At 45.0% G+C, this 27,664-nt stretch overlaps 1 protein-coding gene across 2 annotated transcripts in view; it reads right to left on the bottom strand.

Moving 5' to 3' along the window:
* Positions 1-491: 491 nt before the first annotated feature.
* The window catches only part of DNMBP (dynamin binding protein), a 135,824-nt gene continuing 108,651 nt past the window's right edge, over positions 492-27,664 (bottom strand). For both annotated transcript variants that reach the window (XM_021672947.2, XM_021672948.2), the window contains 11 exons: positions 23,801-23,948; positions 22,571-22,588; positions 21,927-22,126; positions 19,820-19,950; positions 18,598-18,702; positions 13,872-14,000; positions 11,337-11,669; positions 10,451-10,630; positions 9,093-9,291; positions 4,967-5,514; positions 492-2,239 (listed from right to left, as the gene is read on the bottom strand). In XM_021672947.2, coding sequence (XP_021528622.1) covers positions 2,054-2,239; positions 4,967-5,514; positions 9,093-9,291; positions 10,451-10,630; positions 11,337-11,669; positions 13,872-14,000; positions 18,598-18,702; positions 19,820-19,950; positions 21,927-22,126; positions 22,571-22,588; positions 23,801-23,948 — 2,177 coding nt within the window. In that variant the 3' untranslated portion in view covers positions 492-2,053. The remainder of the gene's footprint in view (positions 2,240-4,966; positions 5,515-9,092; positions 9,292-10,450; positions 10,631-11,336; positions 11,670-13,871; positions 14,001-18,597; positions 18,703-19,819; positions 19,951-21,926; positions 22,127-22,570; positions 22,589-23,800; positions 23,949-27,664) is intronic.

Below are 27,664 nucleotides of genomic sequence, written 5' to 3'. Positions count from 1 at the left end.
TCAGTAAAGGTCTGTACTATACTTCATGGCTTTTGAAGTAGGTTTTTGCTTTAAGAAGGTGTTCTGGATGCATAGAGATGTTGAGATAGGACAGTAAAGCAAGAAGAGAGTGGCTCCCTAATGCCTGAATCTTTTACTTTTTTCTTTTTATTCATTCATTTATTATTTATTTTACTTTAAAAATTTTTAAAATTTTTTTAGAGACAGGGTTTTGCCATGTTGGCCAGGCTGGTCTCAAACTCTTGGCCTCAAGTGATCCATCTGCCTTGGCCTTCCAAAGTGCTGGGATTACAGGTGTGAGCCACAGCACCCAGCCTGAGTATATACAGATTCTGTTGACATATTTGAAAAAATGACTTTGGACCTGGATTTCTTCAGTTAACTCTCCCATTCTCCCAGAATCTGGGCATCACTCATTGTCAAGAAGGCATCCCCAGAAGCCCAGGAGAATCTTTCAGCTTAAACGTGGAGAGAAGACAAGAAAACATCCATGGCCATTAGAAATGCTTTTATTTATAAAAGAACTACTTAAATATAAACACCTCTAAATAGAAACACTCTTCACAAAAGGACTCGCGTTACTGCCTTCTGACCATGACCAGCAGAGACGCTGTGGATGTAAGGACTCCATGGTGTCCCCCAGACTCCCAGGATTTAAGGCTAAATGTGCACTTGGAGGGGCAGGGGCTGTAGGGCTATTCTTTCTTCCCTTTCTTTTAAAAGACAAAACTCATGGTTTCCCATTCCAAGATAGGCTTCATAGCTGGGGAAGATCGTAAGATTCTTGGTCTAAGGGGTAGCAAGTATCTTCCTGAGACTGGGAGGTATGATCAGGCACTTGGGAATCTGGCTTTGAATGTCATCTCTGAAGCACAGAATTTAGTGGTGAAAAAGAAAATCTCATTTCCAAGTCTAGGATAAGCTACTTCTGGAACGCCTTATCCCAATTCAAGTAAGTCACATGTGTTCCGTTGTCTGCATCTACAAATGTAACTAAACAGTCGTAGGGTGCTTGGATGAAGGAGAAAGACATCCAGTTTTCCACTAGGCTCAACTGGTTTCAGCTCGAGGCAGAAGTAATACTTTTAATGGAATGGCTGGAGCTCTCATACTGTTATTCCAGGAAAATCTATTGGTTATTGAGCCCAGGGCAGGGGGCCACCAGACATTACACACAGACTATGTAAAGAAAAGATGGCCATCAGAAAGGTGTCATTGAGGCTGGGGTGTCATGGCTCATGCCTGTAATCCCAGCAGGGAGGTGGAGGCACAAGCCTTGCTTGAGCCCAGGAGTTCAAGACCAGCCTGGGCAACATAGCAAGACCCCATCTCAAAAACTGTCAGTGATTGTATCTAACAAGGGAAAAGAATCTTTCAGATGAAGGGTCAACAGAAAATAAAGACCCTAAACACTTCTAAAAGTAGAAGGCAGTTGAATTTTGCATAACCAATCTGGGAATAGAGTGAAAGAAACATTAAGAAGGTAGTGTTGAAATTAGGGGGAGTACGTATATGAGAATGTGTGCTGGGCACTGGAGGTGTCCCAGGAGCTTTGAAGCACTAAGTTTGGTTCAATCCCAACAAACTCCTGGCCACGTGCAAGCACTGCCTGGTGGGGTGCCCAGAGCCATTAATTTTTCTCTTCATCTGAGTTGGTGTCTGAGCATGGAACATGGGGCCACCCCAAACGCAGTACAGCATGACCAGTGCCAACATTGTCTATTGCTAGAGCACAGCTTCCTGCATACACAGGTCACTGGGCTCCTGCTTGCAAGCTTCTCCTTTCCAAAGCCCAGCTCCAAGACTTGTCTCTCTTCTCATGGTCACTAAGGCATCTGCAAAGCCCCAGGGTCCATTTCAAATTCTAGAGATTCTAGTGAGTATCAAGGTTAAAACAACCCAATCGAGGAGAACAAGATCTGTGGTGTGCTCCACCATGCCACAGTTAAGCAACGCAGACAGGGCCTGTGTCTCAGGAGCAGGCGCCCTCTTGGTGGGCCGCCAGAACCCTCGGCAGACAAAGCAGTAAGGCTGGGTGGCGGGCAGCACGGGCTCAGGTGTACTCGGTTTTGCGGATATAATTGGATGGAACGTAGCCCTTCTTCCCGTTAACCTCAGCTAACCACCACTCTGTATTTCCTGTAACATCTTTAAACTGGAGGATCTTGAGTTTCTGATTGGCTGACACGCTCAGCTCATTTGGGTTTCGTGCCTTGAAGGTGTAGACAGCAAAATAGACCTGTGTGAGGGAGAGAGAGAAAATGGGAAATTGCTGGGAACAACGCCATCCAAGAGAACTTCATGCAGTGAAGGGGAGGGTCCCACATCCACATGCCCCTGAAATACAGCTAATGAGACAGAAGAACTCAATTTTTCATCTTACTTAATTTTAACGAACATTAAATAGGTACATATGGATCATAGCTACCATAATAAGGATGATTTAAAGAAAACATCAATTTGGGAGGCGAAGGTGGGCAGACCAGATGGCCAACATGGTAAAACCCCATTTATACCAAAAACAGCTGGGCTTGGTGGCAAGTACCTGTGATTCTCGGCCACTCTGGGGGCTGAGGAAGGAGAATTGCCTGAACCCAGGAGGCAGAGGTTGCAGTGAGCCAAGACTGCACTACTGCGTTCCAGCCTGAGCAACAGAACAAGACTATACTTATTTAAAAAAAAAATTCAGTCAGGTGCAGTGGCTCATGTCTGTAATCCCAGCACTTTGGGAGGCTGAGGTGGGTGGATCACCTGAGGTCGGGAGTTCAAGACCAGCCTGACCAACATGGAGAAACCCCATCTCTACTAAAAACACAAAATTAGCCAGATGTGGTGGCGCATGCTTGTGATCCCAGCTACTCTGGAGGCTGAGGCAGGAGAATTACTTGAACCTACAAGGCAGAGGTTGTAGTGAGCCGAGATTACCGCATTGCACTCTAGCCCGGGCAACAAGAGCAAAATCCATCTAAAAAAAAAAAAATCACACCTTTTCAATTTTTCAGAGTTGCTTTAAAGGGTAGGAGATGAGCATACCCTTCCATACCTCAAACACAAATTCTGAATTGAAAAACCCCAGAAACCACAGCCAACTTCAAAGAAAGAAAAGTTGATCTCTAGGTGCCATAAAGGTCTAATGCCCAGCAAAGGGAGGGGCCCAGCGATTAGGAGGAAAAGCCATGAGGCCCATGGGGGCCCAAGGAGGGACACAAACCCAGGGCCAGGGCTCTAGGACCTGGTCGGGGACAGGAGCTGTTGAGACTACAACTACATTCCCTGCTCAAAGTCAGAATCTAAGAAAGGTCCTTTTCTCCCCGCTTGATGTGTATAAAATAACTGTCCACTTGGTAGGCCCAGAATGGAGATATTTGACCCCTGCCACGGGTAGTAAGAGAAATCGCCAGAAAAACACAAGCATGCACGAAGGTCGGCCGTGGCACTGAGGAATGTGCTGTGGGAAGCTCGAACTGAGAAAGTGGGTAACAACTGGCCTCTCTGAATCCAGACACTGGCAGAGGCAGCACCTCTACAACCCAGGACGCAACTGGGCCTTCTCATGAGGGCAAATCCTGCTGGAGATGAGCTCACAGACAAACTTGACCGTCAACACAGGAAGACGCTCCGCTGAAGAGCGAGCAATGGCAACAAAAGGTGAAGTGGAGACTCTGCAGCTACGAATCTGAAAGTGGCTTTAAAGCATGCAGGTTTAAAATGTTCACGATACGGCCAGGTGTGGTGGCTCACAGCAGGAATCCCAGCACACTGGAGAGGCCACGGTGGGGATCAAGAGGTCAGGTAGGTGATCAAGACCATCCTGGCGAACATGGAGAAACCCCATCTCTACTAAATAGTCTCAGCTACTAGGGAGGTTGATGCAGGAGAATTTTTTTTTTCCCAGACGGAGTCTTACTCTGTTGCCAAGCTGAAGTACAGTAGCACAATCTCAGCTCACTGCAACCACCTCCTTGCAGGTTCAAGTGATTGTCCTGCCTCAGCCTCCCGAGTAGCTGGGACTACAGGTGCATGCCACCAAACCCAGCTAATTTTTTTTGTATTTTAGTAGAGACAGGGTTTCACCACATTGGCCAAGATGGTCTCCATAACCTGACCTTGTGATCCTCCCGCCTCGGCCTCCCAAAGTGCTGGGATTACAGCTGTGAGCCACCATGCCTGGCCACTCGAGAATTTCTTGAACCTGGGAGGCAGAGGTTGCAGTGAGCCAAGATAATCCGTCCCTAGGCGACAAAAAAAAAAAACAAAAAAAAACCCAAATGTTCAAGATACAAAGACTACAAATTTATAAACAGGACCAGGCCATTACAAAGAGAACAGGAAAAACAGGCTGGGCATGGTGGCTCACATCTGTAATCCCAGGACTTTGGGAGGCCAAGGTGGGCAGATCACTTTTGAGGCCAGCAGTTCAAGACCAGCCTAGCCAACGTGGTGAAGCCCCTGTCTCTACTGAAAATACAAAAATTAGCCCGATGTGTTGGTGCATACCTGAAATCCCAGCTCCTCAAGAGGCTGAGGTTGCAGTGAGCTGAGATCTTGTCACTGTACTCCAGCCTGGGTAACAGAGTCCATCTCAAAAAGAAAAACTGAAATGGGCAGAATTTCATTTCTAAATTCCAGAAATAAAAATACAGTTACTTGAATCAAAAACCAAACAGGTGGAGTAAACAGACATTGTACAATTGAAGAATTAGTGAACTGGAAGAGTAATAGTTTTCATTATGGCACCTTTTAAATGCCAAGCGACACAGAGGGGTCCAGGAATAGCCTGTGAAGTGTTAGCCAGGGAAGGTGCTCAGAGGCTCTGCCGTCAAAGATTCCTTGAAATTCCTTGTGCTGCGAGCTCATCTCGGGTCACCCTAGGCCTCAGGCAAGCCGCTTCTGCCTCACCCCTGCCTGTACCCACAACACACCTGCTGCCACGTGGGCCACGGTGGCAGGCCGGGCGTGCACTCACCTGGTTGCCTTCTGCATCACTGCTTTCTGGCTCTGGACTTCTGTCTTCAGGAGCCTGGGCTGCTCTTGCGCATCCTTTTATGAGGTCTTGACCTTGCCCATTTCGTCCTGGTACGGAGTAGCCAACCGTTTCTGGATGCCTGAAGTTCCGGTGGCTCCTCGGGGTGGCAGCGGGTTGGTTTATATCTCTAGCTACATCAGCAGAGTCCCCTGACCTTGGCTGGGAAGTAGAGTCTGGGTCTGAAGGGCATCTGGAAGGACCACTCTCTGAATTACCCAGATTCAGGGATGCACTAAGAGTCCCTTGGTCACATTCCTTCAGTGGAGATGCATCTTGAGGCTGCTTTGGGCAAGCACCTGAGGTAAAGGACACAGTCATGCTGCTGGGGTTGAAGGTCAGACTGCTGCCACTGTTCTGGCGTGGAAACCTGGGGGAGGAGCTGCCGTGTTCAGACTCTGTGGAGGAGTGGCTGCCCACGGAGGCATCGGAGTGGCTGCGGCGAGGATTGTAGGGCTTTAGGAAGGAGCTGTACACAAAGCCTTTGGTGACTACAAAGGAAACAGGAAATATAAACAAGAACTCTTAGCAGAAGGATGGACAGATGGAGGGAGCAGGGAATTGAGAGAAAAAACTGGTCTAAAAGCTAGGTCATTCATCTGTAAAATGAAGAGAGTAAAACAAAAACTTAAAAGCCAGGCCAATAGTGAGACACAAAATAAGATGCCTAGTGCCAAAGCACCTTGGAATACTCAGTCCCAGGATGTGATGTGTGTAGGTAGAGATGAAGAGCTGTAGCTGCCTACTGGTTCATTCATGTCATAACCTCACAGCAGATGCGTGCCCAGGAGGCCCGTGGCCAGCTAAGACGACGATAATGAAAACAACCATATGTGTGGGAATGGGCATGGGAAGAGAATGTCATAGGACACCTAGATCATGCCTAAGAGGAAGACTTCACTAAGCCTATGTGCAAATATACCAAGCGTGGGCAAGAGTTAAGAACCAGCCTCGGCCGGGTGCAGGGGCTGTAATCCCAGCTCTTTGGGAAGGTGAGATGGGAGGATCTTTTGAGTCCAGTTCCCTGGTCAACACAGCGAGACCCCATCTCTATTAAAAGGTCAGATGCAGTGGCTGATGCCTGGAATCCCAGCACTTTGGGAGGCTGAGGTGGGTGGATCACCGAAGGTCAGGAGTTCAAGGCCAGCTTGGCCAACATGGTGAAACCCCGTCTCTACTTAAAAAAAAAAAAAAAAAAAAAAAAAATTAGCCAGGCATAGTGGTGGGCGCCTGTAATCCCAGCTACTTGGGAGGCTGTGACAGGAGACTTGCTTGAACCCAGGAGCTGGAGGTTGCAGTGAGTCGAGACCATACCATTACACTCCAACCTGGGCACCAAGAATGAAACTCCATCTCAAAAAAAAAAGTCTCAGCTCAAGAAACCCCTCCACAGGCCTCCCTGCCCTCTTTCCCTCCAGGACACTTGAATCCTTTGCTCTGGGAGTCTGGCTATACTGGGAGGATGTTCTAACGTAGGAAGCAGTTTATGTTAGAATATACATGTAACATGTACTGCACGTGTTCATGTTTATAAATTGCCCAAGATGATGACCAAGGGGGCTTTCAGCTAAAACTTAAGCATAAATTAGGGATTGTGTGAGGATTCACATGACAAGTTTTCATAACGGTGTCAAGGCACAGACCCAGAGTATGTAGCCTCCATGAGAACAAGGGCCATCACTCTCTTGATCTTTGATGCATTTCTTGTACCTGAAAAGACACACACAGCAGACCCTCCACAGACATCTGCTGTATGAATGGAGAAGAGCCCTGGGGACACCGGAAGGGGAGAGGGTTGAACAGCTGATCTGAATACTGTGGGCTTCTTGCTACCGCTACTCAAGTTTGAGTAGATAAAAACCAAAGAATGGAGCACTTTCTTAAACAGCTTGGACCTTTACAGGGGTCCATCTGTCTCTGACCCCATCAGCAGCTGTCACCTGATGTCATTCTAATAGGCTCCATCCTCTGTCCTTCCTTTCCCACTTCTAATATCTTGTTCTGGATAAGCAGAATTGGGGAGAAAAAATTCACGAGATGCTTTTAAAGAAACCAAGAAGTGTGCAATTTTTCAGTTCTGGGTGGCAAGTACATAGATGTCTATTGCATGGGACCACAAGCCCTATCTAAAACGCTTAGGGCCAGACATGTTTTGGAATTCAGATTATTTTAATTGTGGGAAAGTAGTCACGTACCTGTATTACATATTTTGTAAAACCCCCCAGCAGAGTCAGTACTCCATAATTAATTCTGTTAATATTCAGAATGGGCTGGGCGTGGTGGCTCACGCCTATAATCCCAGCACTTTGGGAGGCCAAGGCGGGTGGATCACCAGGTCAAGAGATTGAGACCATACTGGTCAACATGGTGAAACCCCGTCTCTACTAAAAATACAAAAAAATTAGCTGGGCATGGTGGCGCACGCCTGTAGTCCCAGCTACTTGGGAGGCCGAGGCAGGAGAATTGCTTGAACCCAGGAGGCAGAGGTTGCAGTGAGCCGAGATCGTGCCATTGCACTCCAGCCTGGGTAACAAGAGCGAAACTCTCTCTCAAAATGCTTGAGCCTGGGAGGTGGAGGCTACAGTAAGCCAAGATTGCATCACTGCAGTCCAGCCTGGATGACAAAGCTAGACCCTGTCTCAAAAAAAAAAAAAAAAAAATTATCACACCATACTCCATAGATATGAACAAGTGTGTGTCAGTTATAAACAAAATAAAGCCTTAAGTATCTCGCATCATTGCAAATGGGAAAGTTCTGATGTTGTGTTATTTATGTTGGAGCTGTACTTACTTATCCATGATGTGACCAACCTCTTGGCTGAATCAGATTGCAATCAAGCATTTAAAAAATAAGGCCAGGCACTATGGTTCATGCCTGTAATCCTGGCACTTGGGGAGGTCAAGGTGGGTGGATCACCTGAAGTCAAGAGTTGGAGACCAGCCTGGCCAACATGGTGAAACCCCATCTCTATAATTAGCCTGGTGTGGTAGTGTATGCTACTTGCAAGGCTGAGGCAGGAGAATTGCTTGAGCCTGGAGGGCAGAGGTTGCAGTGAGCTGAGATCGTGCCACTGCCCTCTAGCCTGGGTGACAGTGCTAGACCCTGTCTCAAAAAATAATAAAAATGAAAAATATACACACATGACTATTTACACCAAAAGGGGTAAGTTACAATTATAGTCACACATCACCTTCATTCAGGTTCTGGCAAAAGTGTTCTGAAAAAAAATCCTTGTGTTTTAGAGCTATTTGGATTTTGGAATTGTGGAAAAAGAGATTACAGGTCAGTATTACCCCTTGTACACTTATTTAAATTCTATAAATCACTCCCTCTCCAAAAAAGCTGTGAGCTGTTTTTAAAGTAATTCCCTAAATAGTCATGAGGTAAAACTGTTATAGGGAGAAAAAAGCAAATGAAATCCCACAGGTTTTTAATTTCTACAAGACAAATTCACAGAAATTGGAAGAGGTGATGGGTGCAGTGGCTCACACCTATAATCTCAACATTTGGGAGGTCAAGGCAGGAGGATGGCTTGAGCCTAGAAGTTAGAGACCAGCCTGAACAAAAAGGCAAGGCCTCATATCTACAAAATAATTAAAAAATTAGCGGGGCATGATGGTACATCTGTAGTCCCAGCTAAGGCAGGAGGATCCCTTGAACCCTAGAGTTTCAGGTCACAGTAGGCTATGATTGTGCCACTGCACTGCAGCCTGGGCGACGGAGCAAGACTGGCTCAAAAAAAAAAAAAACTGGAAGAGGGCAGCTTATTTTGTGGCATACTGGGAACAGGCTAAGAAGGAATAGGATTCCGTGAGGCAGGACTTCCTGCCTGTAAGTGCTGAAGACACGGAAAGAGCCTGCAAGATAAGCAACGGCGTCTCCTCTGGAATTTGTCAAAACAAAAACAGGTTTTGTTTCAGTAATGATCTTCACTCTCTAGAGAAGGTTAAGGTTATTTTTCCCCTTAATCAAAGCCACTTTTTTTTTTTTCTGGCCCAGTCAAGATTTGGGTGTAGCCAAATCTTTTTTAAAAAATAGTTACATTCACCTGCTGCTTAAGATTCTTACCTCCATTGTCAATCAGCCAGCGGTTCTGACTGCCCATAGGGTCTTTTTTCTTAATCACACCCACCAGGTCACCTTCCAAAAGTGAGACATCCAAGTCTTGGGCAGCATTAAAGTTCCGCTCTGCTTGGAAGAGTTTTTCAGGGGGATACCTGGCCAGGAGGGAGGCCCGGAGTTCTTCTGACTGTAGCATGTAACTTGGCTGAAAAGCAAGAGGAGATATATCAACAAAAATCTCTCAATGGCCATTACCCCAGCAGCCATATTTAATCCCAACATGCAGCCAGTCTCAGAAATGAGGCAGAAACAGTCAGTCACTGACCCACCACTGCCATCAGATGTGTCTGTGATGAAGCCAGCCCATGCAGCTAGGTAAAAATCATGAGCCCTTAGGCAATGTTCGATGCCTCTATAGATAAAAAATTTAACACACACCTATTCTTACATTTGTTTTCTTGTAACTTGTAATTAAAATGCCACTTTAAAAAAATCAAAATATCTAAGTGACATTAGGTCTTGTATTTTGTTAGGGAAATTCTGAGTTAGGTTCATCTATCTTGAGTTCCCCATCTGTGAAAGCAAGTAAATCGTAAGAAAAAATAAACGTAATGATAAATTCAGGCTGGACGCAGTGGCTCACACCTGTAATCCCAGCACACTTGAGGCCAGGAGTTCGAGACTAGTCTGGTAAGCATAGCAAAACCCTGTCTCTACTAAAAATACAAAAATTAGCCAGGTATGGTGATGCATGCCTGTAATCCCAGGTACTCCAGAGGCCGAGGCAGGAGAATCACTCCAACCCAGGAGGTGGAGGTTGCAGTGAGCCAAGATGTCACCACTGCACTCCAGCCTGGGTTACAGAGCAAGACTCTGTCTCAAAAAATAAATTATAATTCAATTCTCCCTTTTAAAGTAATAAGAATTAATGTCCATGGGATCATATATGGGGCAAAAACTCTGAAAGCAAAGACGTATCAGCAGTCCTCTAGACTGAACCCATATAATCTGGTGTGTGTTATCCTAATTTTTAAACTATAGAACAACTGAGTTAAAGACTAACTCCAGGTAAAAAAAGGCAGGCAACCATTAACTGTTTAGCTGTATTACTTTTATGAATACATGATCAAAAATAAGGAGGCCTGGCTGAATTAATATGCCCTTGAATCAGTTCCCTGAATTAATGGACTAATGAGTTATACTTGGCGAATGCAGGAGTCCAGGACAGGTGAGAATGCAACCACTATTCTCCATTCATTATGAAATACAGAAACCCCAATAGTGGGATCTGGGCCCGGGGCCTGGCTGCAGGGTTCCCACTCTTCACCCCCAGGCTGGGCAGCTCCTCTCAGTTCCCTACTCACCAGGCCCAGGAGTGGCTTTCGAGCAGACTGGCGGTCAATGGTTTTCCTGTCAAACGGTTTCTTGGTGGCTGGAAGTGACTCGGGGAAGAAGGTGAAAACCTGGAGTTGCTGCAGAACTCTGCTGTGCTCTTCGTGAAAGATGGCAATCAGGTTTCCTTCCCTGCCGGCCACTTTAAGTAACTGGAGTCCGTGGGAAGAGCCGAGATAGAGAAAAGAAGAAACACGGATGAAAGATCCCAGGACTGACAAAGTCTCATTAGAACCATTGGAAGCTGAAGTTCAGCTGCAGCTCACTCTCTGAGCTACCGACACAGTAGCCTGATGCAAGACACAAAGCTCTCTGGGGCACTGCCTGCGGGCCAGGTTGGCTGACTCTTCTGGAAACAGCTCAAGAAGGAAAGAGATGTTTCAGAAGCCACAGGCTTCATGGCACCATCAAGGGATCAAGAATTCCTGGCTGGGCACGGTGGCTTATTCTTGTAACACCAGCACTTTGGGAGGCCAAGGTGGATGGATTACGAGGTCAGGAGATCAAGACCATTCTGGCCAACACAGTGAAACCCCATCGCTACTAAAAATACAAAAATTAGCCAGGCATGGTGGCAGGCACCTATAATCCCAGCTACTCAGGAGGCTGAGGCAGACAATCACTTAAACCCAGGAGGCAGAGGTTGCAGTGAGCCGAGATCATGCCACTGCACTCCAGCCTGGGCGACAGAGCTCAACTCTGTCTCCTAAAAAAAAAAAAAAATTCCTGAAAGGACTGAACTAGTGACACATTCAGTTTATGCAGTTCAGATGTTTCAAACCATGCTACCATTTTTCCCAGAAAAATACCGGGTGAAGGCCATAGATGATTATCCCACTGAAGGAGTAAGAAACTCACTGAAAGCAGTGGCTTTAACTGCTCCAGAGCCTGGTGCACAAAGTCACGGTGGGCTTCGGCATAGCCGTGGACGCAGTTGGTGAAGAGGCCGTGGGCGTACTGGTGGAACTTGGGCAGCTCATCCAGCAGCTGTGCATTCAGGGCCTCGTAGTTGTTCCGGGCCGACTGCAGCTCCTCCAGGGTCTTCTTGTCCTTTAGCTTCTCTGCCCGTTCTGTACAGTTATAGAAGTCCAGGAGTTTGTCAAAGCGTTTCTGTACCAGCTTATGGGGCCCTGTAAACATGCTCAGTAACTGATTTAAGGGGGAGATGACAAGCCGCTCTGTCCTCTCCTTCTGTAGGGACGAGAAAGGCACGTTGCTCAGTTGGACAGTATCCCACATTTGTGATTAGCCTCTACTTAAATACTCCACAAGACTTCTTACTTGATACTGCAACAATTCCCACACCAAAGAGTATGCAAAATATGCGAATCTCACTTGAGCTCCCTGAGTTGATAAATGTTAAGCTGCTCATTGATATGATGTGCGCATTAGAAATCAGACGTGATAGTTTATCTGGTAACATTTATTATGTGTACATGTCTATATAGCTTAAATTTAACTGCAGATTTAGTTGTTATATAAATCTGGAATAGAGTAACTTTTATATACTCATAAACCTTTAATCATAACCAAGTAATATCCATTTTTATCTTCCAAAGAATTTTTCTCTTGGCCAGGAACCGGGACTCACACCTGTAATCCCAGCACTTTGAGAGGCCAAGATGGGCGGATCACTTGAGTTCAGAAGTTCGAGACCAGCCTGGTGAAACCCAGTCTCTACTAAAAATACAAAAATTAGCTGGGTGTTGTGGCACATGCCTGTAGTCCCAGCTACTCTGGAGGCTGAGGTAGGAGAATTGCTTGAACCTGGGAGGTGGAGGTTACAGTGAGCCAAGATTACACCACGGCACTCCAGCCTGGGTGACAGAGTGAGACTTGTCTCAAAAAAAAAAAATTTTCTCTTTAATTCTAGGGGACAGATATTAAGGGTAGGCCAATGAATACATAAAGAACATAAGCAGGTGTGGGCCGGGCGCGGTGGCTCACGCCTGTAATCCCAGCACTTTGGGAGGCCGAGGCGGGTGGATCACGAAGTCAAGAGATCAAGACCATCCTGGTCAACATGGTGAAACCCCGTCTCTACTAAAAATACAAAAAATTAGCTGGGCATGGTGGCACGTGCCTGTAATCCCAGCTACTCAGGAGGCTGAGGCAGGAGAATTGCCTGAACCCAGGAGGTGGAGGCTGCGGTGAGCCGAGATCGCCCCTTGCACTCCAGCCTGGGTAACAAGAGCAAAACTCCGTCTCAAAAACAAAACAAAACAAAAGAACATAAGCAGGTGTGTAGTAGCATCTTATTAAAAATAACGGACACTTAGAACACCTGTCAGCTCCCCAGGTGGGCATGTCTTTTTCACCCTCAGGCCACCCATAGATCCCAAGAAACTATCAAACCCCATTCAGTTTCTTCCACTAGGGATTAAACAATCCAACATATATGGATTTAGAATTTCTCAAGAAATTTGGTCTTTAGTACTTTCTTCATAAAGTAGTTTTTACCATCTCAAATCTCTGGTAACATATTAACTATGTTCCTAAATATTCATCTTCAAGGTTTCTTGAGGTGGAGTCTCACTCTGTCTCCCAGGCTGGAATGCAGTGGTGTGATCTAGGCTCACTGCAACCTCTGCCTCCTGGGTTCAAGCAATTCTCTGGCCTCAGCCTCCTGAGTAGCTGGGACTACAGGCACCCACCATGGTGGGTGGCATTTCACCATGTTTGCCAGACTGGTCTTGAACTCCTGACCTCAAGTGATCTGCCTGCCACCACCTCTCAAAGTGCTAGGATTACAGGCATAAACAACTCGCTGGGCCCCTCTTCAAGTTATTACTCCTACAGTTGTTCTTATTTATTTTTGAGACAGAGTTTCGCTTTCGTTGTCCAGGCTGGAGTGCAGTGGTGCGATCTTGGCTCACTGCAACCTCCGCTGCCTGGGTTCAAGCGATTCTCCTGCCTCAGCCTCCTGAGTAGCTGGGATTACAGATCTGTGCCACCACGCCTGGCTAATTTTGTATTTTTAATAGAGACGTGGTTTCTTCATGTTGGTCAGGTTGGTCTCAAACTCCCGACCTCAGGTGATCTGCCCGCCTCGGCCTCCCAAAGTGCTGGGATTATAGGCATGAGCCACTGCACCTGGCCAGTTGTTTTTATTTGATCAGAGTTAATCTAGTTGCCTAGTCTTCCTCTGTTCTCTGTAACTAAATTAATCACAAGCTATTTTTTAAAAAACCTGTTTGTATAGACATAGGTCCTACGTTTCCCTCTAACTGAAAGTCATGTCGTGAATATCCAACCCCAATACAAATATAGCTAAAGGATGACTAATGTGCCTGGTGCCCAGGGCCTGTGTCTGTGGAACTGACTTTTGCATGAGCTGATGTATTTGAGTTGACCTCGGGAAGGGGGCCAACTTTTGCAGAAAAGGTTACTTACAAAATTAGTGAAGAGCTGGTCACTGATGTAGCGATGCACCCTCTCAAACTGCTCGAGGTCTCGGTGTCCTCTCTCCATGCACACATCCCACATGCTCACGGCAGCCACCACTTTCACACACGCCGACTCCTAGAGCCAGTTAGGACAGACACAAGTCAGAACAGACCGAACTTTCCAGCCTGTCATCCGTCACCCAGAATAGCAGTCTGGGAAAAATGAGTTCCATAATTTGAAATTTTCTCACTACTTTGGTATTTTAGATTTGAAATAAGCATATTTTCATAAACTATGACTAATGGGGCACAGAGAAGAGTCTAAGACTTTTAATTATTAAAAAACTGGTGAGGGCTTTTATCACCTCTTTAGCATTCCCCTATGTCCTTAGTAGGGTTTCCTTTTTTTGCTTTTTTTGAGACTGAGTTTCACTCTTGTCCAGGCTGGAGTGCAGTGGCGTGATCCTGACGCACTGCAATCTCCACCTCCCGGGTTCAAGTGATTCTCCTGCCTCAGCCTCCCGGGTAGCCGGGATTACAGGTGCCCACCACCACACTAACTTTTTGTATTTTTAGTAGAGACAGGGTTTTGCCCTGTTGGGCAGGCTGGTCTCAAACTCCTGACCTCAGGTGATCTGTCCGCCTCTGCCTCCCAAAGTGCTGGGATTACAGGTGTGAGCCACCACACCCAGCCCCAATAGGGTTTCTTAATTTACCAAGAAGTAAATTATCAAATTAGAACCAAGACGATTCCTATAGTGTTAGGATAATAATCAGTCACCTCTCCTTCTTGAAGTCTTGGTTCATGCTGTCACCATCTCAAAGCCAATTGCCCTGGTACCCTATTGATCATCACGATCTGGTTTCCCATCCGACTCGCATTCCCAATATCTCTTGCTGTGCTGCTTCCTTTCTTTCTTTGTGAAAAATACCCCCTCATATGCACTAGAATTGACTAATGCTTGCTTACTGTCCTGATCTCCCTCACCCACCCTCCTAGTGAAAATGCAAGCTCCGTAAAAGCAGAGACTTTTGTCTGTTTTGTTTGCTGACTCCACTGTCACATAGTCAACTCCTCCTGATAGTGACAGTTTGAACCCCAGGTTGGTTTTCCTGGCTTTCTTTCGAGACCAGCCTCATCAACATGGTGAAACCCCATCTCTACAGTGCCAGGCTATAACCCAAACAGACTAAATACTCCATTAGTCTATTTCAAGGGCAAACAAAGTCCCTAAGCAAAAACCATCCATGCCTCATACATTGGTTTGATACGTTATAACACTTTTAGACCTTTTGTCTTTAATATTTATATCTGTGTGCATATAAAGCCAGTGTTTTGTCAGTAAGCTAACCCAGGGAATGTTGCTAATTCCTCTCGAGTGGGAGATCTAATGTGAAACATGATGTCCTCTTGTTTTCTTTTAAAGGAATGCTGTAAAGTCCCCAAATATCAGCCCATATGCCAACGTAGATACCAAATTATGCAGTCAATGGCCCTCAGCTTATGTTCTTGCCAGTCAGTCTATCTAATTTTATTATTTGGCAGGCTTTTCATTTTGTGGCATGACAAAACTGTTCAACATTTTCTCTCAATTTCTGTCAGCAGTCAGAACCAAATTGATCTCTTCCATCAGATGGCTCTCAACGTTACATATATCCCAACCCAAAATGCTATCATCAGTCACTGCTGTGGAGGTGAGCCTTTTAAGGGTTGGGGGCTCAGGTATACAGCGCCACACTTTAGGAAACCTGGGAAGAAAATGGCCAGTAGAGGGGTATCAGAATGAGAAGGATATTAGGGGAAAGTCCTATGAAGCAGCAAGACAAACATACTCAGTAGTCACCCCAATATTGTGTGTTTTGTTTTTTATTTTTTTGAGATGGATTCTCACTCTCACCCAAGCTAGAGTGTAGTGCCACGACCTTGGCTCACTGCAACTTCCACCTGCTGGGCTCAAGAGATTTTCCTGCCTCAGCCTTCCAAGTAGCTGGGATTACAGGGGTGTGCCACCATGCCTGGCTAATTTTTGTATTTTTAGTAGAGACGGGGTTTCAACATGTTGGCAAGGCTAGTGCTGAATTCCTAACCTCAAGTGATCTGCCTGCCTCAGCCTCCCAAAGTGCTGGGATTACAGGCGTAAGCCAACACGCCTTGCCTGTCTGTTTTTGAGATAGGGTCTTGCATGTTGCCCAACCTGTCCTCCAACTTCTGGGCTTGAGTGATCCTCCTGCCTCAGCCTCCTGGGTAGCTGAGACTACAGGTATATGGCACTATGCCCCAATATTTTTGTCAAACCTCTCACCCTAATTTTTACCTAATTACCTTTTTTTTTTTTTTGAGATGGAGTCTCACTCTGTCACCCAGGCTGGAGTGCAGTGGTGCAATCTTGGCTCACTGTAACCTCAGCCTCCTGGGTTCAAGTGATTCTCCTGTCTCAGCCTCCGGAGTACCTGGGACTACAGGAGTGCGCCATCATGCCTGGCTAATTTTTGTCTTTTTCAGTAGAGACAAGATTTCACCATATTGCCCAGGCTGGTCTCTTAACTCCTGACCTCGTGATCCAACCCCCTTGGCCTCCCAAAGTGTTGGGATTACAGACATGAGCCACTGCGACTGGCCTACCTAATTATATTTTTAAAACACAAGGGAGGAAGTTTGCTACGTAAAATAGTGGCAACTAAATAAATGATAGACCACTGGGTAACTAGCTGGAAAAATAAAGTTGAATCCCTGCTTTAACCTGATTTACTAAAGTCCAGACAGCAAGGATTTAATCTTAAAACAATGGAATGATAAAAGTACTAAAACAGGAGATTTTTAAATGTTGGAATAGCAAAGTTTCTACATATCACACAAAACTAAGAGGTCATATAATGCACGTTTAAACTCTTTTCCATGGAGAACAAACTCAGAAGTCAACAAACTGAGGTCGGGGGAGGGTACTGCAAACCATGTCAGAAAAAAAGGACTATTTCCTCTAATAAATACAGAGATCCACAAACTGATAAAGATGCTAGAATATAGGTAAGTGACAGAAAAATATGATGTAAACATATGAAAATATCCTCAACTCCATTCATAATATAAGAAATGCCAATGTAAACTACATTGAAATCTTTTTTACCTCTCTTGCAGGCAAAGATAAAACCCACTGGTTTTGATAACACTGAGTTAGCAAGCGATATTGCTTGTAGAACTTTTCACTTTTACAGCATCTATGACATTTAACAATAGTTGACAAGATTTATACTGCCGTATGATTTGCCATTTGGGTCAGAAGTACACTGGCCTTTAGACTCACACAGATCAGAAAATGATGTACCTACAAGGATATTCCTTGTATGACTAGTTCTAATCTTTCGTAACTACAAACGATTTAAATATCTGCCAATAGGGGATTAGTTAAATGTATTATGACATGTCCACAGAATGCTATACTATGCAATTGTAAAGAACGACGGCCCTCGGCGTATGGCTACAACATCACTTCTGAGATTTAATAAAGTGTGAAACTCAAGATGCTAGTTTATCTCCCACCTACACCCACACAATCTCTGATAAGAGGGAAGAACCTGGTGAGTGGTGACTGCCTCTACAGAAGATGACCAGGTGACAGGATAGGAGGAATAATTATTTTTACTTAGTCTTTTGGTACCTTCAAATTTTATACCAGTTAGTTTAAAAAAAATATTTTTTAAAAGGTTAAGGATCCCTTTTAAGGAAATTCCTGTATAAGATCAGATGTTCAGGTTGGACATGGTGGCTCATGCTGTAATCCCAGCACTTTGGGAGGCCAGTTTAAGACCAGCCTGTGCAACATAGTAAGACCTCATCTCTGCTTAAAACTATTAGCCAGGTTTCCTTGACATGTACAGGTAAAAAGAAAAAAAAAATTAGCCAGGCATGGTGGGGTGCACCTGTGTTCCCAGCTTTTCAGGAGGCTGAGTTGGGAGGATCACTTGGGCCCAGGAGTTGGAGGCTGCACTGAGCTACGATGGCGCTACTGCACTCCAGTCTGGGTGAGAGAGAGAGAGAGACTCTGTCTCTAAAACAAAAAAGATCAGAGAGACAGGAATATTGAGTACACTCACAACATCTTATATTAAATCAATAGAGAGAGAAATTAGAGACAAGAATAGAAAGCGTGTTGCTCCTGCTTCACCTCATGAAGGAAACACTGCTTGAGCCGAGCAAAGACCTAGGCTCACCTGATCTTCCTGCTTCTCTAGATCTCAAAGCTACTTATGGCTCTAATACCTTTAGAGGCCTTATAGCAACTGAATATTAATAAATTGGGAGCTGGAGTGATCAGAAAGCATACCTCATAGGAACATTCTCTTACTCCTATTCACTGCTGCTTCTTTCTCTTGTCTATGTTTCCTGTTTATAGCTTCCTAGCTTTTGTATTCAATATTTGATTTTCAAACTGGTTTTGACAAAATGAACTATAATAAGTAAACAAAAATAAATAAGGTGTGTGTGGGATGAAGGGTGATGAAGACCAAAAAGAGGGAGGAAAAAGTTGGGCCTCTGTGAAATGAATATGACAATATTGATCTAAATGCTGTTAACTGTTACATAACTTACTGGCATCTCAACAAAAGTATGCAAGGCCATAATAGTGATTTGAGTCCAGATTACTCCACATTCATTAAACAATATGCTCAGTGAGCAGGAAAGGAGACAGAATTACATCGTATGTGAGTCTAACTAGAGTGATGTTGATGCTCACCCGGATGTGCTGGAGGTAGAGAGACAGGTCTCGGATAAAAGACTTAATCAATCTTTCTTGCATTCGGAAGTTTTTTTCTGTTTCTTCAAATACTTCATCTTTTATCTGTTCAAAAATAAACAAATGCTGTTAGCAAATGTGGATGCTCCTTTGATCTATCTTATTGGCAAAAGTCGCTTTTTTTTCTTTTTTAAACATAGTTTCGCTCTTGTCACCCAAGCTGGAGTGCAATGGCGTGATCTCGGCTCACTGCAACCTCCACCTCCTGGTTTAAGCGATTCTCCTGCCTCAGCCTCTCGAGTAGCTGAGATTACAGGCATGCGCCACCATGCCCAGCTAGAGACAGAGTTTCACCATGTTGGCCAGGCTAGTCTTGAACTCCTGAACTCAGGTGATCTACCAACCTCAGCCTACCAAAGTGCTGGGATTATAGGTATGAGCCACTGCGCCCTGCCAAAAGTAGCTTTCTTGAACATTTGCATGTGATTTCAAAAGACTCCGAAATACACACAGGCCCTCCTTTAAACCTTCTTTGCAAGCCCTCTGCTCTGGCCAGGCTGCCCTCTTCACTCCAGCACTGCCATGTCTGCTGATCCTAGGACTGTCCGTCCTGAGGGTCCCCTGCCTGGCAGGTCCTCTCCCTCCCTGTAGCATGCCTGCCCCCTTCCTATAAGGCTCAGGCCAATATGACTCTTGCTCTTGCTGAACTCCTGTTTTTCTAAAATACTACGGCATTTGGAGAACAAAGTATAAAACCTAGCAACAGACTATTTTCTGGCTTATATTTTCCATTAATTGTACTTTGTACATATAGTACAGCAGAATGATGTCTGGAGACTTCAGGTCAACTTTCAGCATGGTTGATAAACTATCTGTTTTTCAACACACTCAATCTCACGTTTCCTTCTTTGTAACATCATGTATCCAGCTAAGTGATCTCTTAAATTCCTGCTAGCTTAGTAAGTCTACCACTGTAGTTCTGTCCTGCCAAGTCAATAAGACCCTTAGAGATGGTGAAAACTACAATAGTTATTATATGTCAACTGATCTGACCCTCTAATTTGCCTTTGTAACTGGCAGCTGTAGGGCCATCTTCACCAGCTCGCAAAACCAGAGGACGTCCGAGGAAGGGAACCACGTCAATTGATGCCAGGCAGGCTATCTCATGAAGCCCTGAAAAGCTGTCAAAGATGTGCTAAGCCTTCCAGGATGGGGATCTCACCTGAGGAGCAAAGCCAGTGAGATGCTTCAGGTGACTGCTAACTCGGTTGGATTTCTTGATGATGGAATGGATGTTCAGTTTGGAAATCTTCTCCATAAGGCTATCTTCATCACCCTTACGGTACTTGAGGACTAAGGAGTAAGTCAGAAAAGCACTTTTGTCAGCATGGACATACCACAGAATGAGCCACAAATGGCAGCTAGTGCTTGTCTTCAATGAACTTGTAACAAAATATTAATCCAAATGATGATTTATAGACAGACATGATATCTGAAGCACAGTAGAGAGACAGGAGGAAAAGTAGCAGAGGTATAAGGGAGAGAACTCAGGAAATCTGAGTTCAATGCTTGGGTCTGTCATTTAATCAAGGTATGGCCTTAAATCAGTCATTTTTACCTTGAGTCTCATTTCCTCTTCAATAAAATGTGGAAAGCAATGTGGCCTTGTCTTTAAGGCCATCTTAAATGGTGTCATACGCAAATAAGATACTGATATCCAATGGTCTCCCATAGTAAAATGCTATATGGCAGTAATTTGATTAATTACCATGTTAAACATTAGGCCAGAAAAGTGTAGAGATAAAAGTAGAAAGGTAGCAAGGGGAAGACTGGGTGGCAGCAAAAAAGGATAACTTGTTGTTGTAGAAGTTGGAGACTACATCTCATTAGGAGATAGGAACCAAGGGAAAGGGCTGGAGCATCAGAGAGCTTTAGAAGCCACAGTCTACATCCCTTCCTAATGAGGGTGACACAGTTGAAGTAGAAGGCAGAGAATGACTTTAGATAACTTTAAAGTGTGGAGAAGAAAGGAAAGACAAAAAGATTATACTGTATTATAGATATCTTGAGGATATGAATAATAAATCAGCTCAGCACAGTCACTGTGCTATATATATTCACTGAATGCTCAAGTTAGGGCCTCAAGAGACCTGATGAGTGCATTCAGTGTTATGAAGGAGGAGTGGGTGGGCAACTGCCTGTGTTGGGAAGGAAAATGAAGGACTCAACCCGGAGAGGTCACTGGGCAGGGATGATAGGACCAGAAAGGTGAGCAGATTGGGGTTTTCTAAAAAGACAAGAAGTCCTAGCTTTAGTAGAAGCTGTAGGACATCAGTTAGACACATAGAGAAAACAAGTCTATGCGTGGACTCCAGAGTAGCTCCTTAAATGAGTCGAGGAGGAAATTGTCCCTGCTTGAATAAAATTTCCCATCACCCAATCTCCACTGTCTTCATCTTTCTTGGGAAAGGTTCTTATTGCTATACATTTTATTATAGATGTTTTATTTCCAATATACCATAGTTGTACTTTTATTATCACTTCTGCCTTTAATAAATACCACATTTTGGGCCAGGTGCAATGGCTTACACCTGTAACCACAGCACTTTGGGATGCCAAGGCAGGCGGATCACCTGAGGTTAGGAGTTCCAGACCAGCCTGGCCAACATGGTGAAACCGTGTCTCTACTAAAAATGCAAAAATTAGCTGGGCATGGTGGCGCATGCCTGTAGTTCAAGCTACTCGAGAGGTTGAAGGAGGAGAAACACTTGAACATGAGAGGCAGAGGTTGCAGTGAGCTGAGATAGTGCCACTGCACTCCAGCCTGAGTGAAAGAGTAAGACTCCATCTCAAAAAATAATAACATTTCCAGCTGGGCACAGTGGCTCACACCTGTAATCCCAGCACTTTGGGAGGCCAACGTGGGCAGATCACAAGGTCAGAAGTTTGAGACCGGCCTGACCAACATAATGAAACCCCATCTCTACTAAAAATACAAAAAACTAGCTGGGCGTGGTGGTTGGGTGCCTGTAATCTCAGCTACTCGGGAGGCTGAGGCAGGAGAATTGCTTGAACCTGGGAAGCGGAGGAGGTTGCAGTGAGCTGAGATTGCACCACTGCACTCCAGCCTGGGCAACAGTGTAAGATTGTCTCAAAAAAAAAAAAAAACCCAAAACACATTTCCCTCAAATTCTACCACCATTTCTTCATCACAGCCCTATTATACCCACCACCTGCCTTGTCCAACTCTAGTGAAGTAATAAACTGTTTTGAGAAGAAAAACATTCTCAAAGGGCATTCCTCCTTTTCAGCAATTATGCTGTTCTTACCCAGATCCTTTCGCCGTTTATATTCATTAATGTTAACGTTGATTTCCTTGACCGCAAGGACTGCATTGGTTAAAGGCACTTTATCTGGGTGAGATTCTGGGGTGGAATTCAGCAACTCCATTAGCAACAGTGGGTAACGCATTACTCTCTGTACAGGTTTGATGAGGAAGGAGCCCAGGTTAATATAATTTGTGCATCCCCTGTAAGAGATGGAAAAAAGACTTTAGCAAGCTATCAATAATATAGTGCCCAGGCTGGGCAACACAGTGAGACCCCATCTTTAAAAAAAAAATTTTAAATAATAATATATGCCTGTGGGCAGGATTTGTTATTCCTAAATATAGTTCTCTGTTCTTTTACCCTACCTTCCAATTTCAGTCATTCAGTGTGTATTCATCTAATAAACACCAGGTACTGTTCTAGGTGCTGGGGATTTAACAGTGATCCCAAAAGTCCCTGCCCTGGTAGGAGAAGATAGGCAATAAACAGATAAATGAAGTGTTCACTTGCGGATAACTGCTATTAAAAAAAAAATACAGCAAGGTTAGTCTACCTCTAGGTTTGTCTATAAAGGAAGAAAATAAAGGATTAGGAAAAATCCACATAAGAAATGAGCACATACATCAAGCCACAATGGAACTTACCATTCGTTGTATAGGCTCCTATAAGGCAGTGGGCATGAAAAGAAAAGAGACAGTTATTAGAGAATCCTGAGTTTCACATTCTTCTCAGAACATAAATCATGTGAAACAAAAAATTATGAATATCTATGGCAGCATATTTAGTCTACTAAAAAATGTTAGTAAGCCTGTAACTTCCCTTTGATCTACTTATCCATATATTATATCTTTACACCTTGCTTCTGTAAGACCAGGACAGTCTCACCTGATGTCAAGACTACCTTGGCTGGGTGCCTTGGCTCACACCTATAATCCCAGCACTTTGAGAGGCCGAGATGGGTGGATCACTTGAGGTCCGGAGTTCAAGACCAGACTGGCCAACAGGGCAAAACCCCATCTCCACTAAAAATACAAAAATTAGCCAGGCAGGCTGGGCGTGGTGGCTCACGCCTATAATCCTAGCACTCTGGGAGGCTGAGGCAGGCAGATCACAGGGTCAGGAGTTCGAGACCAGACTGGTCAACATGGTGAAAGCCCATCTCCACTAAAAATACAAAAATTAGCCCGGCAGGCTGGGTGTGGTGGCTCGCGCCTATAATCCTAGCACTTTGGGAGGCTGAGACGGGTGGATCATGAGGTCAGAAGTTTGAGACCGGCCTGAACAACATGGTGAAACCCCATCTCTACTAAAAATATAAAAAATTAGCCAGGCGTGGCGTCAGACGCCTGTAATCCCAACTACTCAGGAGGCTGAGGCAGGAGAATCACTTGAACCTGGGAGGTGGAGGTTGCAGTGAGCCAAGATCACGCCACTGCACTTCAGCCTGGGCGACAGAGCAAGACTCTGCCTCAAAAAAATAATAATAAAATAAAAATTAGCCAGGCATGGTGGCACACACCTATAATTCCAGCTATTTGGAGAATGCCATGCCAGGAGAATCACTTGAACCGGGAAGGGAGAGGTTGCAGTGAGCCGAAACTGTGCCACTGCACACTGGCCTGTGCGACAGACCATGACTCTGTCCCAAAACAAAAAAAACCCATATTTAGTCTTGTCACCTATGCTCTTGTTCATCTGGACCAATTCTAACATAATAATCCACATATATAGATAAATGTGATTCACATGGACAAAAAAGCAAGAGGCCACTTAAATGATATATATCATGGATATCTTATCAGGTCCAGGCATATACACAGGTATAACTTAGAACTAAAAAGCTGTGGTGGAAGTTAAGTGGTCAAAACTCCTACTTCAGATCTGCCAAGGAGTCCTGAAGATGCTTCTGGATCTTCTCATCCTTCTCATAGATTTCCAGCAGTGCAATGGCCTCATCATGATTCTGGCAGTAAACCTTGTATGTTCCCTCAAGCTCATCCCGGTGACCAAGAAACACAGGTCCTTTGGAATATACACAAACATACAGTGTTTTTAGTAACTTTCTTCTCAGTATCCTAAATGTAAAGTACATGGCCAAACTTTAGTACCAGCTAAATCGTACCTATTACAAGAAATGATAGTAAGACTATCCATCAAATAGTAAGAAACTTCCATCTAACAGCTTGAAGTTGTAATCATTTAAAGCAAAATTTAGAAAGCCATATCATCCATGTATGTATGTATTCATTTTTATTTTTTTGAGACAGGGTCTCACTCTGTCACCCAGGCTGGGGTGCAATGGCACAATCTCAGCTCACTGTAGGCTTGACCTCCCAGACTCAGGTGACTCTCCCATCTTAGACACCTGGGGAGCTGGGACCACGAGTGCATGCCACCACACCCAGCTAATTTTCTGTATCTTTGGTAGAGAGGGGATTTCGCTATGTTGCCCAGACTCATGTTTTTGTTTTAGAAAACACACACACACACACACACACACACACACGTGTGAAACTGGCTTCTGAAACAGAGCCTCCAGTCCCTTTGCAGTCGGGCTGATTTGGGTATCTAAGAGCACTCTCCATGTAGGGATGTGATGAGAACCCCATAAGGACCCCTCACTTTATTTTTTTTTCCCCTGAGACGGAGTCTCACTCTTGTCTCCCACACTGGAGTGCAATGGCACATGTCAGCTCACTGCAACCTCCGCCTCCCCAGTTCAAGCACTTCTTGTGCCTCAACCTCCCGAGTAGCTGGGACTACAGGCACATACCACCATGCCTAGCTAATTTTTGTATTTTTAGTAGAGATGGGGTTTCACCATGTTGGTCAGGCTGGTCTTGAACTCCTGACCTCAAGTGATCTGCCCGTCTTGGCCTCCCTAAGTGCTGGGATTATAGGTATGAGCCACTGCGCCTGGTCCCTCTCACTTTCTAATCTCCAGGAAAATTTACTGTAGAAACTACAGCAGTTTCTAACATTTTTGTGCATAAATAAGAGTATTAATAAAGTTTATTACATTAAAATATCTTTAATGATAAATCTCCAACTTATGAAATAGTAACCTATGTACTTCTTTTTTTCATTTTTTGAGACAGAGTCTTGCTCTGCCATTCAGGCTGGAGTGCAATGGTTTGATCTTGGCTCACTACAACCTCTGTCTCACAGGTTCAATCAATTCTCCTGCCTCAGTCTCCCAAGTAGACTGGGATTACAAGCACCCGCCACCACACCCGGCTAATTTTTTGGATTTTTAGTAGAGACGGGGTTTCGCCATGTTGGCCAGGCTGGTCTCAAACTCCTGACCTCGGGTGATCCACCCACCTCAGCTTCCCAAAGTGCTGGGATTACAGGCGTGAGCCACCACACTGGGCCTGTTTATTTATTTATTTAGAGATGGAGTTTTGCTCTCGTTGCCCAGGCTATAGTAAAGTGGCACAATCTCAGCTCACCACAACCTCCGCCTCCCAGACTCAAGCAATTCTCCTGTCTCAGCCTCCCGAGTAGCTGGGATTACAGGCATGCGCCACCATGCCTGGCAAATTTTTGGTTTTTAGTAGAGACGCGGTTTCTCCATGTTGGTCAGGCTGCTCTCGAACTCCCGACCTCAGGTGATCCACCTGCCTCAGCCTCCCAAAGTACTAGGATTTATAGGCATGAGCCACCGTGCCCAGCCTATTTTTTATTTTTTTTGAGGCAAGGTCTTACTCTGTTGCCTAGGCTATAGTGCAATGACACAATCTTGGTTCACTGCAACCTCCACCTCCCAGGCTCAAGTGATCCTCCCGCCTCTGCCTCCTGAGCAGCTGGGATTACAGATGTGTGCCGCCATCCCTGGTTAATTTTTGTAATTTTAGTAGAGACAGCGTTTTGCCATGTTGGCCAGGCTGGTCTCAAACTCCTGGGCTCAAGCAATTCACCTGCCTGGGGCTCCCAAAGTGCTGGGATTACAGGTGTGAGCCTCAGCTTTATGTACTTCTTTATAAGGCATTAAATAACCAAATGTAGCACTGAGTCTAATAATCCCCATACTGTCATAGTCTAAGGAGTGACACATGCTGATAACATTGGCTGCTTCTGACTGAGGGTTACTGAAATTTCAAGATAATTGCAACAGCCTAATGTGATAGGAACATATGACTTCTTTTGGTGACAAAGTCACAGCTACTACTGATACTATGTGGTTTATTCCCTACATTCATACTTTAAATAAATGCTATATTTCAGTTAGAGATTAGTTAAAAAAAATAAAGATGTCATTTTTTTCCCCTATCTCCAGAGCCAGTTAGGCACAGGGACGATTCCTAAACAAACTTCCACAGAACTATTTCCCTTGGAGCTGTGGCCTGAATGTGTGCGTCCTTGGCTTACTACGATGACTCTTCCGCTTGCCCTTATTTCCTCTTCTCAGAATATTTGGTCCTCCCTTCCTCAGCTTCATGTTCCACCAAAAAAGACCTCTCATCCTTGTTCTCCTCCCTCCAATATGATGCTACTTACCGCTTCCCTACAACCAACCACTCTTACCAGCTACCCAGGCACGAACCCCTCCCTCAGGGAGCCCATCACTGCTTCTGTGGAGTCACCTCTGTTCTCTCGCTGTTGTGTCCCACGGAAGTCCCTGTTCTTGTGGTGCAGAACAAAATTTTTTTCTTTTTTAAGACAGAGTCTCCTGGGGTGCCCAGACTGGAGTGCAGAGGCACAATCTTGGCTCACTACACCCTCCACCTCCTGGGTTCAAGTGATCCTACCACCTCAGCCTCCTGAGTAGCTGGGACTAAAGGAGTATGCCAACACACCTGACCAATTTTTGCATTTTTGGTAGAGCCGGGGTTTTGCCATGTTGGCCAGGCTGGTCTCAGACTCCTAGGCTCAAGTGATATACCCGCCTCGGCCTTCTAAAGTGCTGAGATTATGGGCACTGAGTCACCACACCTGGCCAAAAAAAGTTCCTATTTAAGTCAGTTTTCTTAATTATAGCTCCTTTCTGTAAAAGAAACTTAATTTTTTTCATATCACCTCATACTGCCCTTTCTCACTGGAAGCCTCCCTACTTTAAAAAAAGAAATTGTTTTGAGACAAGGTCTCACTCTGTCCCCTAGGCTGAGTGCAGTGCCATGATCCCTGCCCACTGCAGCCTCCAACACCTGGGCTCAAGCAATCCCTCCGCCTCAGCCTCCCAAACTATTGAAATTACACGTATAAGCCACTGGGCCTGGCTCATACTCTTCTGCCTAATCCTACAACCCACCAGTCACAGCAGTGGGAGGGGGCCTGGCTCCTTTTTGATCTTCACGGCCACTTTTTTTTTAAGGACGGGGTCTTGCTCTGTCACCCAAGCTGGAGTCCAGTGTCATGAACACGGGGCTCACTGTAGCCTTGACCTCCTGGGCTCAAGCAACTCTCTGCCCTCAGTCCCCCAAATAGCTGGAACTACAGGTGTGCCCCACTACACCCGGCTAATTTTTGTATTTTTTTGTAGAGATGGTATTTCGCCTTATTAGTCAGGCTGGTCTCAAACTCTTGAGCTCAGCAATCCTCGCACCTTGGTCTCCCAAAGTGCTGGGATTACAGGTGTGAGCCACCGTGCCTGGCCTTCATGGCCACTTTGGAATCCCTAAGCCACCTATGTCTTCATGTGGTTTCACCATTCTACATTAGTCTGCCTTCTTTTCACAGCCCTTTTCCCTACTTGCATTCTTAAAACCTTCACCACCCAGCCTGATGATTATTTACAC

This window comes from Aotus nancymaae, unplaced genomic scaffold (assembly GCF_030222135.1).
Source record: "Aotus nancymaae isolate 86718 unplaced genomic scaffold, 86718_ANA_hifiasm-v0.15.2.pri h1tg000010l, whole genome shotgun sequence".
NCBI classification, from domain to species: domain Eukaryota; kingdom Metazoa; phylum Chordata; class Mammalia; order Primates; family Aotidae; genus Aotus; species Aotus nancymaae.
This window is presented reverse-complemented; position numbering and strand designations above follow the sequence as displayed.